Consider the following 17,630-nt stretch of genomic DNA (forward strand, 5'->3'; position numbering starts at 1 on the left):
GTCAGCATAAAACAGGCAAAAAAGTGCCAAAAATAACATAAAATGAAATGGCAGAAAACATCCCAAGTAAATTATCTTTGTATTTCCAAGTTCTTACAGGTAAGATTTTAAAGTATCTAATATAGGGTCTAAAAAACCAATTAACATTTTTAGTTTTATTTTAGATACATAAAAGTAGGAAACATTCAGTTAATCTGTGATTTTTAGTAATGCTAAAGATTTACAAAGAGGTTCATCGTTTAAGATTAAAATTCAGCAATCTTTAACTAAAACCTAGAAGTGTATTATCAGCTTATACAGTAAAGAAAAGTTTATGAAAGAAACATATTAGAACATGGCATTGAAACTTATAAAACACTGTCTAAAAGAACTGTTGAGAAACATGGAACACAGAAGTATAAGGAAAAAGAGGACCAGCAAATTACTAAAGGGTAAAATAACATTTTCTTAAAGAACATGTTATGTTGACCCCTTGCAGCCTTAAAGTTTTAAGACTTCTAAGGAGCTGCTGTGACTCTCTATTCCCAACCAAAAACTCACTTGTTTGATGCGGTCTGGATTAACAGTGGTCTGAGGCTGTAGAATGCTGACAGGCTCTGTCTTGGCCACATTTTGAGGCATTTCTCGAATCTTCTCTGCAATGAAGCCATGAACCGCATTTAGTGCTTCAACTGTTCCCTGGATCAGGCACACCCGCTCTGTAGTACCTGCAAATACCAAAAGTTGATCTGAATAAAGTAGATTCTTCAAGATCCCACAAACTGCTCCAATTATGGCATAAATATGGCACTGAAAAGCAACCTTCCAAAACCAACCAGCAATAACTTCATAAACATACAATCAAAAGGAGAGATTTCCGAAAGATAACATATTGACGATCTGAAAATGTTTTAAACAACTTATATTTTTCTGGATTTTTAGTAACACTAAAGATTTACAAAGAGGCTCCCCTTTTAAGATTAAAATTCAGCAGTCTTTAACTAAAACCTAGAAGTGTATTATGAGCTTATACAGTAAAGAAAAGTTTATGAATTCATTGAACACATAAAGTTCCAAGCCAATCTGGATAATATAAGTTAGAAGAAAAAAACCAAAACCAAAACCCATTAGGTTTTGTTAGAAATATTAGCAAATACTGTAAGTATGTGCAGAATACACATCTTTTAAATGATTTTGGCCCAGTTCTAGATTATTCTAAAATATTGTACAACTCTCAGATAACACAAGGATGAACATAACAGCCGGTATTATAGAGGCATTTGGAATAAGCTTTTGTTATGAACATCTGAACTGCAAATACGTTAATTTAGTGTAGATATTATTAGGCCACTTCCTAAAACAAATGCAAGTTGTTAGGGCAAGACCTTTCAAGGCCAACCGATCTCATATATTTGAGTATCCACTTTCTCTTTTATAACCTTCCTACCTTACAACATCCCAGCAATAACTGCAATTATTTACCAAATACACGGAGTTTAAGCTGTCTTTAATGGGATTTAGCGGTTTGAAATTACGAGAGCTTGTACCAAATAAGCAGTCAGTACCCCACAAATTACATTTCAAGAACTTCTGTTTAGAGTTATACTGAATATCATCCATGTAGGATATCTAGAGTGCACGCGACTACCTTATAAGCATCCATGTTCTAAAGTTTTGGGAAAATACTGTACACTTGTCAAATAGGTCTGATAGGTGAAATACGTATTTATTCTATGTGTAAGAATACGAGGCCTTTGGTGGCAATGAAGCAGAGAAGGGGACACTTTTCCACCATACTCATTTGTAAAGATAGGACAGATGCTTAAGAAAAACAGGCCTTGAACATATTCCACATTGCCAAACCCTGCAGCAAAGCGTAACTCTGTTTCTTGTCACTCCAGTTTTGCCTCGTTTTCAGTTCTAACCATTCTATTCTGCTCTGTATCATTTCGCTTAACTCTCCTTTCCAATCTGAAGCACATTCTTTTTCTTCCATTGGCTGTCACTCCCTCTGCCTTATAACCCCATTACTTACTCTCACCTTTCATTTCATTGACTCTTATAATGATTTGCCTGTCCCTGTAGCCTGGAGAATGACAGTCTGATGTGCCATGTTTATCTTATCTTTTGTATACTACCTCACAGAATTTTAAATTCTGTGCAGATTACCAACAAACATTAAATAACTACCATAGCTTCAGCTATATTTCTCTAGAAAGGCTTAGACAAAGCCTACATTGCCACGTAACCCTTCTCCAAATGGAAATTGAGCCGTCTTACAAAACCCACACCAGTCCTTATTTCTTCGATTTCTTAATTAAAAACATCTACAGGGTGGCCAAAGATGGATGTGGAATTGCGAAAAAATACTTCATTTATTCTTTGTGACTATGGTAGTTTTAGATAATTTTGTATGGCTTGGCTTTATAGTAAAACAGCTTTTTTTACATATTGGGTTACAGATTGATAAATCCTCACTAGACAAAGAAAAAATAAAAACCCAGTATCGATAAGTATGACACTGCAATGAAACAATCCACATTCTGTATTCCACATATCAAACCACTTAAATAGGTTCCACGAGGTCAGTTTTCACTTGAAAAACAGGATCTAACGGGAGTTGGAAAAATGTAACTGGAAAGGGAGTACTGTAGTTTCCACTTTTGTTCTGCAGAAATAGCGAAACAAGACAACACAGATGTCCACGTAAACTTGCTTTGAAATTTTGTGTAGTACCTGCTTCCATAAACACATTCTGTACACTTCCAACATACTCAAATTAATGATTTTTGATCACCATGTTTTTACCTTCAAATACCTGTAAGAGCAGTTCTACTAGCAGAAGAAAATTATAACATGACCTATCACGGTATTAGTATGTTCTTGAAAACATACTAATACTGCCATGCAAAGATATGCCAGATAGGTATCTCTATTCAACACCAGGGTGCATTTTGCTTCAAGATTACAGGGGGGGAAGCAAAATAACAGATTCAAGCCACGGAATTACCACAAAAATAAATATATTGTTTGTCATTGATGTACTCCTAATAAATATTATTGACATGATCACACGTTAATATTTTCTGATGAAAAATGCATTCACTCTACCTAAATAAATGAAAAATACAATGTAATAATGTGTTAGTATTTAACAAGTTTGCAATGATTTCTGAAGTTTACGTGTTAGTTGGCTTTACTACCATTGTACAATCTGCACAGAATCACAAGGAATACATAGATTAATGCATCAGGAAGGTAACCAACCTCCTCCCTACAATTCCCTTCCTAACAATTTTATGTCTTTAGTAATATCTACTGTTCTCAACTCATCTTAACATAAACTGCTTACAACACTGCAACATAGTCTGTAACAGAGACTAGTACAGCAACCTGTAACAGTCATTTGCAAGAAAAAACTGTTTTTTATTAGTACATGCTTCTTGTCTGCTTCTGTGGATTATCTCTAAAGATTAAATATTTCATTATCTAAAGATTAAACAGCACACTAAAAGCCCTGCCTGCTCATCAACCTAATGTATTCATGTACACTTAAAATCTTTCAAATACTTTTTTCTTAAGAAACAGTATCAGGCAATACGGATATTCAACTTTGTGGAAGAAGCTTTACAGCAAAACTGACAAAATGAGAAACAAACTTTTTTTCTCTATTAAAAAATAATTAAAATTAGTATTAAAACATGTCAACCAGTCTTTCAAAAGCTGTCACGTTAATAATCCTTGAGATAAAAGATAAAGTTAAAACGATCTTAACAGCAAGTTATACAAGTCTCAGAATCAAATGCATATTTCTCAAGAGCAACATTTTTAGAACATTTAGGTGACCTGTTACAGTGTCTTTTCAACAAATCAACTTCAGAGTATAGTTGTTTTTTTTTTTCCAAAACACTCCATCAAAAAAGGGGGTTTGAACGACATAAGTGGAAGTCACCACAGAAAAGGAAACTTGGTTCCTAAATGAAGCTTTCTTAATGCCTTTTTTTTTTTTTTTTCCTACTTGGCTTCCTCCCCTTTTTGCAAACAACTCCTGTGGTTTCTGTGTAAAGCAATCCAGCTCTAAGAAAATGCTCTGGGGAGTCTTTACGCTGCAGTATTAATTGTCTCCTAAATGATGAGATGTGATGTGGATTGATCAATGCAGCTAATGCAAGTGTTCTCTAGGTCAGCAGACAACACAGTGAAACAAAACACAGATCAGGTTACGTCCAACCTACCCGGAGCCTAACAGGGAAAGCACTTAACAGGGATGACTACTGTCAAAACATTTGAAAGGAAAATGGTCGATGATAAATAGGAATTTCATTAGACTTGACACTAAGTGACTAAAGGATTTCCTACGATCTGTGTTATTTTAGAATGCGCAATATATTAAAAAAAATGCATTATGTCATACTACGGACCAAACACACCATGTTTTAGTGTGTATAAACCAGGATGCAGTAAATGGAAATACTGTTCCATGAAGAAGTACAATTGCGCAAAAGCACATTTCACATAGAGTAAGATACAGTATTAAAGTGCATCAGAATAGTAACACATTTTCTTCGAGGGTTACATCAACAACAACAACAAAGTGTGGAGAAATCGTATACATGTAATGTATACATGTACAGTTGGGAATCGCTTTAATCTTTTGAAGTGATGTTGTCGTATTCCTTCACACAACTCTAATAGCTTTTCACTCAGATAACAGAGTACAATAATTTACAAGAGTCACACAAAAGGAAAACTGCCAGCTATATGACCAACCTGTAAACAAAAATAAACCTATGAATCACTAAAGTTGGCGAATTTTCTGTCATTCTAGAAGCTTTTAGGCTCCATTAGTGTCTAAAGTAAACTGTCAGATTATTTATCATTTTCAGTTGTTTAACAGTTGCATCCACGCCTTTTTTCCCCATTTCTGCGAACAACAGCTCAGCCATCTATATGCATACTTTGTCATATGATTTTCAAACTATGTATTTGAAATACAGATTTCATTTTTGAAATAGCTAAATTAGAGAAAGCAAAATTACAAAAGAATACTTTTTTAAAAACATAGCCAATGTAAAATTATTCTATTTTTTTAATTATTTACAATTCAAATTGGATTCAGGGTCATGTACTGTACATTGTCTTTTACACATGAAGAAATGAAACATATGCAAGAGAGGAATAATTCTGCCACAAAAAATTACCAAATGTAGAGTAGGTGGTCATCATCCATGTATAGCCAAAAAACAGAAAAGAAGTTTTTACGTATGTTCAATAATATAAAGTCCATGACAGAAGTTTGCATGTGGTTGCAAAGTAAGAAAACCACTATCTAAATACACGCTTACGATGATGTTGCTACAATCATTTCATGCTTACTTTTCCTAAGGAACCCAATTAAATTACTCAGTATTTGTACGTGCTCTACTTTTCAGCAAGTAAAATGTGCTTTCTTTCCTCTTATACTGGAGTTAAAATCCAATTTGCACATGTACGTTTTAACTTCTTCTTATGAAATAAGAGACGCAGAATGTATCTGCACAAAAAATGCCTGCCTGTACTGCTCACCAAAAATGGATTTTTAAAAGTAATGGAGAAAAAAAAAAAGAAATCTTAATCAGTGTTTTGTTTTGTTTAGCTTCTGTGGGGAATTTTTGGGGGCCTAGTTTTTTAATATGAAAACAGGTATGGCATTATATAAAGTACTCCCTTTCTCTACAGTTCCATGGGAGAGGGAAAGATGAAAATATTAGCAGCTGTCAGGCAATTTAAAAGTAAGAAAAAAAAAAACCCAACCCTGTTTTGAAATCTAATAAGTTAGGCCTAAAAGCTAAACAGCTTGCAGTAACTTTATTTTAAGCATTCCTTTTTCCTTCTACCTCCTTTAACTACATAAAACTTTACTTCTGGCAAACCACATCACACTAATTTTATCAAGAACTGCAAAACAACAGACCACAAGCTTTTTCTCTGAGAAGGTTGTTATTTATGTATTAAACAACTTACAGTTTTTAAAAGAACCATCAGAATGCCAGAAGATGCAACAAGATAAAGGATGCTGATGCATTCAATGTTTTTGTTTCTATACTTAAGAGGCATACATCTATTTATGTATAAACTTTCAAGTGTTTGCTTCAAGACTCTGATTCAATGTGTAAGAGTTCTATTGCATTCACAGAAACACTCACTAAATGTTAAATATGCTTTGGCATTTTATGAAGCTTAGCTGAAGTGTTTTGGGGAACGTGCACTATACCTTTCAGAAAGGACTGTCTGGCATTTATATGATTCTATATGCTTTTCATTGGCTTTTACATCAATCTTAAAGAGCATTTGAAAACCTAAAAAGCACAGTACATTACCAGCCCAGGGTAATCCCAATACATCCACTAATTAAATCTCCTTGTATTTTTTCAGTGTACCGTGCCAATTTCTTTGACACTGAAAGGGAAAACCTGACAGAAGAGCCAAAGTTAAAACCTTAACTAAATGAAAGTCTGCACCACAATCTCTCGTCAGCTGATTTGCATTAAGCTTTTTATTTGACAACTCACAGTACAGCAGCCTACTAACCCTAATGTCCCATACATTTCTTTTTCTGACCCATGATCAAGCAGCCTGTAGAGCGGGATTCTATACGGCACCGCCACTGACTGCTTCAGCCTAAAACCAAACTTGCAAAAGCTCTTGGTAAAAATAGGACCACACTTTGACACCATACCCAAGCAATTTAAAAATCGTCAATAATGCGTTTACCATGAAAATCAGATAAACTCTTCCTTGCATAAAACATCTCCTCTCAACACTTGCACAAAACCTCAGCAAATGAAAGTCAGGAAATACAACTGTGTTTTACTCAAATGCATTGGCAGTATTTCACAACGCCTTAAACAGATTATGAAAAACCTTTGTCATATAAATGACAAAATGTACACAACCTTAAATGCAACATGTAAGTACATCCCACATATGTTCAAAGTGTCACAGAAATCTCAAGACGACAGTTTTCTCTTTCTGTCCTTATCTCCCCCCCCATCCTTTTACCTTTGTTTCGTGAGAGAGAATTAATTGGTCTTTATATAGAGACTGTTCTCATATTCATCACAGACAGAAAGATGGCTCTCAAGCAAAACTTGATGATGTAATAGATTTCCCGAAATGAAAGGGGAAATAAGGGCTGGTAGTAAAAACAGAGCACTGACGTTCTGCATTTGTTTTCATCCAGACAAATTAATTCTGGAACTGTTTGCACAGAACACTTACACAAATAGGGAGTAAAACTTAACCCTCCCCTACTAAAAATAAAATATCAGTTTTAATAGCAATTAAAACAGATGCATAAAAGAATATTGAAGGAAACCTATGAAATTGAAAGGAAATAAATATCATGTTCTAAGAACCTTCATGGTATCTCTGTTATAAAACGAGGGCATCCTTAACTTTGATTTTAAATTTCAAGATCACTGACTGGATGCCTTTAGCTTCACTAGAACTCCATTCTTGCAGAGAAATAAACTGTTCCCTTTAAAGTTTCATCTGCAATTACTTCTCCTGAAATTCTAACTATTAATGTTTTATGAAGCTACATCATACTTTTCATGAGTCAAGCATCTAATAAAAGCAGAAAGTTAGAATAAGTGGTCTATTTCTTGAAACATGTTAACAGACGTGATGATTACCAAGCATGTGCAACCTATGCATGTGACTTGCTGAAATCTGCAAAAATACATGTTAGAATATGGGGTCCTCTAACATCAGTCCTCTAATATTTTCTTACCAAATGTTCACAGGAAGCCTTACTAGCCTTAGCAGAAGAAACTGACTGCTGAACTCATATTGGTAGCACATCTTTTAGGTGTGGCATAGGGAAAGCCATGCGCATATATGTGCACATACATATTCATAGCCACATACATACCAATTTGTTTTACTTTAATTAAGTGACCCCTTCAATAGAAATCAGATATTGAAATGAATCAAGTTTAAAAATTCTGTAACATGTATGAACTATATGAGTTCTCAGAGTTACATGAAAACTTCAAGTTTTCAGTCCATTGTGCTCGGGTCACAAGAATGAATTACATGAACCCAGGTTTAACATAGTTATGAGTCTGAAGAAATGGATTATTCTCATGTGAGAGAGAAACCTAGAAAATGAAAAAGAAAAAATAAAAGGAAAAAAACCCAAACCTTGTAATTATTAAAGTCTTAGAAAGGATGATGAGTCATCTTACAAAGCAAACCATCCCTTGAATATAAGCCGTTTTGTTGGATATCAGCTAAGGATTTGATGATGATTTCCCAAAAATTAAATTATATACAGAGAGATTAGGAATTACTGATACATATAAGGATTATATATAATCTTTATGTAAGGATTATAAATTCTTTTCTTTGTTTAATAGCTATTCATAAAAAACCCCTGTAGATTCCTCTGCAAAAGCTGGTACATTTCCCCAAGACCAAAGGCAAAGGCCAGAGATTTCTGACTCGCTATGGTTTTATGAAGGAGTCTTAGACAAGAAACACTCAGAGTGAAAATGTGTATGCAAATAAATGACAAAAGGCTGCAATGGAAGTGAGCAGAGCCTAATTATCCTTTGGGAAAGCATGCGTCTGGAAAATAAAAGCTCTAGAACTAAGAAAGACTTCAAACCATGAAGAGAAGCTCTATGTTCCTTATGAGACCTTATCATTCTCTACAACTACCTGAAAGTTGTGGCGGGAGAAGAGACCAACACCCACCTCAAGTAACTAGCGATAGGACGAGAGGAAATGGCCTCAAGTTGTGCCACGGGAGGTTTACACTGGATATTAGGAAAAATGCCTTTACTGAAAGAGTGGTCAAGCATTGGAACAGGCTGCCCACAGAGGTGGTGGAGTCACCATCACTGGAAGTGTTCAAAAAACGTGTGGACGTGGCACTTCATGATATGGTTTAGCGGGCATGGTGGTGTTGGGTTGGTGGTTGGACCTGATGATCTTAAAGGTCTTTTCCAACCTTAATGATTCTGTGATGTTTTTATTCAATTTGTATGGGGAATTAGTTGTCTTAACATATTATTTGTAAAATGATCTATAACAAATTAACTACTGTTTAAACAAAGTCAAACCCCATCTGATTCCATCATAACATTTGTACGTAACTGTAAAAGCAATTAGAAAAGGATCAAGAAGAATTTTTACATTTTGCTGCTATAAAATTGCATGTCAGAGAAGAACTTCCCCAAAACAGTATTTGGGGATACAACCCCCTATTAATTTTCCCTTTTACCTCCCAAATTGTTCAGTAAATAGGCTAAACTGTCATCTTCTCATCTTCAACTTCCTTAAGCTGGAAAGTGAACACATTTCCTATAGGTGTCCTCAAGAACAAAATAATGAGATAAAAATCAATGTGAATACAAAATATAGAATTTAAACAAAATACAAAATATTTACATTTATTACTTGCTATTTAAATGTTCCATCCAATGATGGAATTCTAAGTTCCTTTCCAAATGATCCAATTAAAAAAAAAGGATAAATTAGGGTCCCAATATTATATGACATTCTCTGTGTTAGCAGAGAAATCTGCTTCAATTTTTCTCTTCGTTTTTTTCTTGTTAGCAGTAGTAACATGGTTGATGGACAGCACTATGCTTCTGACTCTAATATAAACACTTTTTCAAAAGGAAATGGGCTTGTTGCTATGATGCTTATAAATCTTTTCTAATAATGTAATATAATAATTTGCTTATTCATGTATTTTTAAGATTACCAAGATGTCTGGAATACATAGAGTTACTACTTTTTCCCTATCAGTGAACAGTAAGCATCTAAATAAATAAACAAACATGTTAATTAAAATTCAATACCTAAGTTTGATGAAAGTGTGAAGGCCTCTGAGAAGCAAAAGCTTAGAAAATCATTAAAAAACAAGCACACACAACACCATCACAAGACCAAATCCGTGGGAGAAAAAAAAAAATCTGACCTTATTTTTGGAAGAAGACCACAGAATAGAAAGAAAAAAATGACATGTGTTTTTCAAGATATCTAGAATGAATTTTCATATCAACAAAAGCACTTTAGAATATTTTTATGCAAAAGTTCAGTTGGCAGTTACACCTTTTATGTTATGCTACTACTAATATGAACATTTGTTAATAGTGCCTCCTACGCATATAATTACCAAAGGTAAAAACCCACCCATTTAAACAGTAAAATACACTTTGAAAAACTGGAGGAACTGATACATCTTATAATTTAGAGTGATAACAGTTTGAATCACCAAGGGAGCTTTTCTCAAAAATATTCCTCCAGTTACATAGTTTAAAAGCCTGTGAAAAGCTTTGGAAAATCCTTCTCAAGAAATCGAATCACCTAATACATTCATTACTATGTATCTGTTTGGAGGAAGTAAATACCAAATTTCACATAAATGACACATTAGAGATTCTATTAAAATATTTGTACTTGCGTGTATATTTTTAATGTATATTTTTATATATTGCAAGTAAACATTGACAGTGAGCATGGAAACATGATTTGCCAAGAGTATGCTTATTAGCATTGAATGTTTTTTTAATTTAAGTCATGATCCTGGCAGAAATTACCTTTACCTACAGTGTTCAAGAGGAACAGTAGAGACAAAAGTAAGTTCAAGTAGGGATAAAATGTAGACACACACACACTATAGCAACTGTATCATCAGAATTATTCTACATCCCAGTCCAGAAATATAAGGAAGGAGAAAAGGATGCATACACCTTGTTAAAATGCAGTCATTATAACACACATACAGAATGGCCACATACAAACACATAGATGCAAACACAAAGATACACATCTCTTCATACCTTGCTCCTTCTGTTTTCCTCTCTAAATGCTAGTCCAAATCCACATTCTGCTCAGAGTAGATTTTGGCTGCTGCACGTTTAATTAAATCCATTACTCTCCAGAAGTGTTATTCTAGTCCAGGGTTTATATTGAAAGCAGGTAGGAACAGTTTGTGACTACTGCCCAAGCATTCAATATGCCACAGTTATTTTTGTCTTCCTAGCTCCGTCCTGACTTCCAGACTGTAAGTCTTTTAGAGCACATCCTGTTGTTTTTTCTATGAATAGCATTTATTTCCCCCTAAATTTAGCTTTCTAAAATGTATGCATCAAGTCCAAGGTAGTTGTTTAAGAAAGATAGGGATGTCCATGAAGAAGGTACCCCATCTACCTTTGGACGGAATCATCTGACAAAGATACGAAGCTCTCACGCTTTACTATACAGGGAGCTTTGCGTATTAGCTTAGACTAACACTAGGCTCCTCAAAGCCTCACTACATACACACATATATACACGTAAAACATGAAACTGTTTTCTAGCGACAGCTACAACATAAATTTTGAATTACTCTTAATAGTAAAGCTATAATTTCTATTAATGCTATATAACAACATCAAAAGCATTGCCTGGGTGTAGGAATAAGGCAGTATGTAAAATGATTTTCATGCAGCAAGAGGTAAACTGAAGTGTCAATAGGAAGAGGTATTTCCCTCCAAAGGCAAATGCCAGAATCATTTCCACCCACCAGCAGATTTATATAAATTCACAAATATTTTATCATATAAAAGTCCATAATAAAAAGGAGTAGAAAATGTTACGTAGGCAGAACTGTTTCTAAATAGAACTTTTTCACAGCTTTTGACACTGGATGACAGCTACTGTTTCCCTATTTTTACAGCCACCACACAGCTACATATTCCTTGCTCCTAAGCACTCAAAAATTCCTACTTCACAGACTTTTCCTGAACTATTTTCATTCTTGTATAAAATTACCTTTAAATAGTCAAGGTAGATATAATGGCCTTGGCAAGTTCAGTACCAATGAGCTAAAGATCTTGCTGAAATTCATGTTTGGAATGTTCTGTTACAAAAAGTCCACGGAAGATTAAAAAAAAAGAGAGAGGGTTAGTAACATTAGCTTTTTCTTTAGCTTCTGTACCCTTTCACCATGAGAAAGAGAATTGGATGAACAAAAGATCTCCTACCAGTACTATGGCTGGTCCAGACAGGAACCGTTTTTATGGGCCAGTCATTTTGCAAGTATTTTCAGCTTTTTAAGAGAATAATGCCACAATTTAACATTTATACAAATGATACCACATTTCAATGTTTACATTATTGGATTTGACGAAATCTGGGCAGGTACCTCATGCAACCTCACTGGTCAAGAACATGGCTGAAGAATAGGGTTTCTTTTCCCCTGCTTTTGAATAGTGGGTCAAGCATTCCTGTTTAGAAACAGAATGGTGTCAGAATTCACCTGGAATGAATGCAATCAAAATATTAACAGCCACATCATCACTATCAGATCCTTCAATGTATGGATATTGCCACTGAAGTCACCGAAACCTGGTGGAAACAATGGGTCCCCCACCATAAATCTGACTGCGAGGTAAGAACCTGGACCAAATATAGTACTATCCTACTGAATACACTATTGGGTTTCGTTCTCCACATTTCTGTTCTGCATTAAGTGGATACATTTAAGCCAATAAATAAACCACTGGATTCTTCTAGATAAGACTTAAAAGTCATACATTTTCTTGCATTATATCAAACTTGAACTATTTTAGGAGTTTTTGTTCTTTGGGCAGTTTTGCCCTGCTCCCCCCCACTTTTTCTTTTTTAAGATGGAAACCCTGTAACTCCCTTTTTAAAACCTGAAAGAAATACTTTTCTGACAGGTCCTGGTTTAAGATTTAGCATATACTCTAACATAAAAATCCTTGAATATCCTTAGATGTGGTTATTATTTACCTAGCAGACACATGTTAATCATCTAGTATATGAAATCAAATAGATCTTGATAGGCTAAAAAGAATAATGATCATTTCTAACATGAATCCATACAAAGCACTGTCTCTGATGGAGATTGCAAAGTTATTAAGCAGTCGACAATGAAAAATAATAAAAGATGTCACATTAAAACAGGATGATCACATCTAATCACACACTGACACTGCGATTAAAAATCTTTCCCTGGAAGGCAGAGTAAACATTTACCTTCACTTTGCAAAGAGAATATTAGAACAATGTGAATGAAATGTTGGAACGAGTCCAGAGGAGGGACATGAAGATGGTTAAAGGGCTGGAACACCTCTCCTATGAATACAGGCTGAGAGAGTTGGGGTTGATCAGCCTGGAGAAGAGAAGGTTCCAGGGAGACCTTATAGCAGCCTTTCCAGTACCTGAAGGGGGCCTACAAGAAAGCTGGAGAAGGACTTTTACAAGGGCATGTAGTGATAGGACAAGGGGTAATAGCTTTAAATTGAAAGAGGGTAAATTTCGGTTAGATATAAGGAAGAAGTTCTTCACTATAAAGGTGGTGAGGCACTGGAACAGGTTGCTCAGAGAAGTTGTGGATGCCTCATCCCTGGAATCATTGAAGGCCAGGCTGGATGGAGCCTTGAGCAACCTGGTCTAGTGGAAGCTGTCCCTGTCCATGGCAGCAGGGTTGGAACTAGATGATATTTAAGATCCCTTCCAACCCAAATCGTTCTAGGATTCTAAAGTTATGTGTGCCCAAATGCACATGCAACCTGTATGAAACAATGTAAAATAAACAAACCCACTTGAAATAAAACTACTACATAAATGCCTAAATATCTCTCCCCATCAAATGAAACCATAAACTGAACATCATGGTCAGAAAACTTCCTCAGAAGTCAGTGGGGAGGAAGGAATCGGCATCTTGGATGACTCCAAGGCAGCAGAGGTTTTTCCACTGCTACTCTTCCAGAGAGCCTCCCTGTAGGCTGGAATTTCTAATGAATCTGCTTAAGTTGCTGATGCTCAGATACTTGTCCATGGCCCTGCTGTGCAGTAACGTAAGATAAACGTCACAGAATTAAGAACCTCACCAGTTCTCCTCCTGAATAGGCAAGGAGAAAAGACAAGTTCACCTCTAAATAGCAGACTACTGATCCGAATACACACAAAATTGTCTCCTCTCTCTGTTTGCCTGAGAGCTTATCTTTATATGAAGGCAGCAGAATTACAAATAAAAAATGTGAACTTCGAGAACAGCACCTATTCTGTACTAATTCCTCATAAGAATTCGGCACCAGGAATGGCCCAGGTCTCAGCAATCTTAAGTCTGTTTCCTTCCCCGACACGAAATCAGGGGTGCTCACATAGTGTCTCTACTTCAGCAGCAGGGTAGCACTGCAGGTATATGTGTTGGGAATGAATAGGAGGGAGGGTGCAGTGGCTATTCCACTGTTTCTCTCTTCCCCTCCAACTGCTGAACTTCTCCCTTGCTGCAGGAAAGAAGCTGGAGCCCAGTAATTCTGCTGAAGGAAGAGACAAATACAAACACTGTTCCAAACCTCCCATATCACTTGGTACCACACTTTCCATCACAGGATGTAGAGCCTTAGGGACAGGCACTCCTACAGCAAGATTACACTGGTCAGCAAGAGTTGGATTATTAAAGCACATTTACACTCCCCAACTTTATGATCTCTTACCCCCCAAAATAACAGCATCAGAGTGGGCGGTGGTCTTCTGATACCTTTTTTTTTAGTATTATTGTGACAAATTCAGATGGGATCATCAACACAGATAAAGTATCATTTTTCACATGCATTAGGAAGCCAAGTTAACCTTAGGCAGGAATGTACATTAGGCTGAACATAAGTGCGAAAATGCTCCAAAGCATTTATCTGCTGAAGAGGGGACAGCTTAACAGCCCCAGCCCCTTCTTTTTTTCCCCAGTATCATCTTCCATCAAAAAAGATAATTACTTTTTCTTGCCCTCAAAACTTAATTACTTGTGGTGTGTTTAAGATTTCATAATTGACTATTCACTAGCCATTTGCTCACATCCCTTTTTGGCAAAATAAAATGTTTGGATTTTGGAGAGAGGACCTCCAAAATGCTAATCTGTGGAAAAGGTGCAGTATGATGGTTTGCTAAGGTTAGGAATGTTATTTAAATGCTAACAAGGTGCATTTTCAAGAACACATTTGAAATGTCAGTAAACAGTGAAAAGACTAGCTAAACAAAGTGAAATTTTCACAATGTGAAAAATGTTGTATTAAAAGAAATTGAATGGGAAGATTGATTTTTAAATTTGTACATCCAAAGCACCAGCAGCTGTAACTTTTAATAACTCTGAACTACCACTAGTTAGCATCAAAAGAGATAAGCTACTTCCAGTATTGGTTGAGATAAATTATGTCTAACAAGACAATCAACAATGGGAACAGCAAAAGTTGAGGAAAAGGCAGGAGGAGAACTGGCATCATTCAAATAATTCACAGAGTCAGAACACCTACTAGTCACTAATATATTTTGATCATTTTGACTCAGACAGTCAAAATAATTAATTCCCAAAATAAATACTGCTCAACTTTTTCAGTCAAATTTTTTTAATGTAAGAATGTAATTATCTGAGAGATGCTCACCTCTTCGTCAAGCGTGGTTCATGTTAGCAAAGGGTTCAACATTGTTTCACAGAAACATCAGGTGCGGTAACACTCAGGCTGATCAAATAAATACAGTGTCATGCTCAAAATCCTCTTGAACAGTGAACTATTCAGAAGCAATAGTATATGCATATATTAATTAAAAAAAAAAGTCAACCGTTATGCATTTGTGTATTTAGGCTTCTTGTATGTTTTTATAAGCTAGGACTAGTACATTTTGAACTTTGGCTTTCAATTAAATGTGTAAACCTTTCTTATAGTCACAAATGGTGCCCTTAGAAACACGTTTATGAAACAAACCAAGTGTCTTTAAAGGGACTCTTGCAGCTTTTTCTAATTCCTCCTTAAGGTTAGCTTCCGAGTTGAACTTTCTGAGTGGTAAACAAATACTTAGAAACTAAACTAGTGTGTCAAGTGTAAAAAAATGGATATTTACTTCTACAAAAAAATGAAGATTTTCTGATTACCATGCACTGAATTTGCATTTCCTGCTCAAAATACATGGAGGAATTTTTTGAGTTCCATGACACTTACATTCTGATACCAAGATCACTTGGAATTACATTCATGACAGTTATATTTTGAGATGAATCATTAGCAGACCATGATCACTCCCCCCAGTCACTGCATTTTTCACAGATTTTTTGTACCACTCCTAACAAAACATACTGCAAACTGCAGGGTTCTAGATATGATTAAATGATTGAAATGATGCAAAAAAAAAGTAGCAAGGAATAACCAAGGTATTTATACATGTACAAAGCAAATAAGTAATGTGGAGTTTATAAGTCAATACCAATTGAACAAAAAAGAGAAACAAAAGCAACAGTTTAAAAAATGGAAGCTATTTTAACTTGAATTACTAAATTGTGTGAAATACCAATGAGATAAAGGAATACATTTTCATCCAAAATTTAAGTTTTTAAATTAAAAATAAGCATTCAATATATGACATTATTCTGTTGATTATGGCAAGCCTTGTTATTTTGTATTACTTAATTTCTACAGTGGTTTTCACTGCAGCATTTGGTGTAAGGCTGTATTTTGTTTGTCTTACTAATCATGAATATTACATGGATTGTGCTCAGTCTTAGAACATGAGCCTTTCTATATTTGTAGATTTCTTTCTAATGTGCTACGGAATTCAAAACCTACGGGACTTTGGGACTTTAATTTAAGCCTGTGGCAATGAAGATGCAGCTGTTCATTTATAAGCAATCATCACAGCTACAGAAGTTATAAGATTAAATTTGAAAAGCCACTTTCCTGAACTTTTAAAATGATTAAATTATAACAGAATCAGTGCTACTTTTTATTAGAAATATTTTTACTCATTAACTTTCTTCCAAGTTTAAAATCAAACCAAACCAATTTTACATAGCATTCCACCTGAGCTTGCACCAGGTTAGCATTGCAGATTAAGTATCAGTATTTGATTATTAGCGTAATGTTTGCTCCTCACATACATAATTAGAATATATCATCAACCATGACCCAGTGAAGAGTCCTTTGAGGTTGGCATTACAAATTTTATTCTACATTGGCTCAGGTGCAACTTAACACTGCTAGCAGAATCTATTTAAATGAAACTTCTTCTGTTAGTGAATCGAATGAGAATTACAAAGTACTGTTACTTACTGGTATTACAGAAATGCCTTCCAATAAAACTATAAACAAACAAAGCAGAAGATTTTATCAACACATGAAATCTACAGATCTCACCTCTGTTGACGTCTACAGATATCAACATATGTGATCTATTATTTCACTGATACCATGGGACAGCTGCGTACCTCTGCCACAAGTTACTTTTTTAAATAGGATACTGTATTTTATAGGACTAGGACAGTATCCAGGGTGCAAAGGGCTGACCATGACAGAGTCCAGAAACTCTCTGAAATAGTGCCAAAGCTGAATTACTGCAGCTGAAGTCCAAAGTTCTGCTGTGTTAGGCAAGACCTTAGAAAGCTTGGCAAGCAAGCTCTTAGGGCAGTGTCAAGATGATCAAATGATACCAACGAAAGTAGTATTTTCAGACGGATGATAGAAATAGCACATTACCATGGCTCTCTTTCATGGTAATAAGATGACATTTCCCTATGTGTGTAGAAGCTGAATTGTTTAATTCCTAGTAGCACCTTAATATTTTGTCATGAGTACAGCCATTCTAAAGAAAAGTTTCTT

General features: G+C 35.3%; 1 protein-coding gene across 1 annotated transcript in view; it reads right to left on the reverse strand.

Moving 5' to 3' along the window:
• Positions 1-17,630, reverse strand: part of LOC104618140 (RNA-binding protein Nova-1-like) — a gene marked incomplete at its 5' end in the record, with an annotated part of 155,694 nt that overhangs the window by 39,678 nt on the left and 98,386 nt on the right. Inside the window, 1 exon segment of the mRNA XM_010283662.1 lies at positions 541-707. Coding sequence (XP_010281964.1) covers positions 541-707 — 167 coding nt within the window.

The sequence above is a fragment of the Phaethon lepturus genome, unplaced genomic scaffold, assembly GCF_000687285.1.
Source record: "Phaethon lepturus isolate BGI_N335 unplaced genomic scaffold, ASM68728v1 scaffold9203, whole genome shotgun sequence".
NCBI lineage: Eukaryota > Metazoa > Chordata > Aves > Phaethontiformes > Phaethontidae > Phaethon > Phaethon lepturus.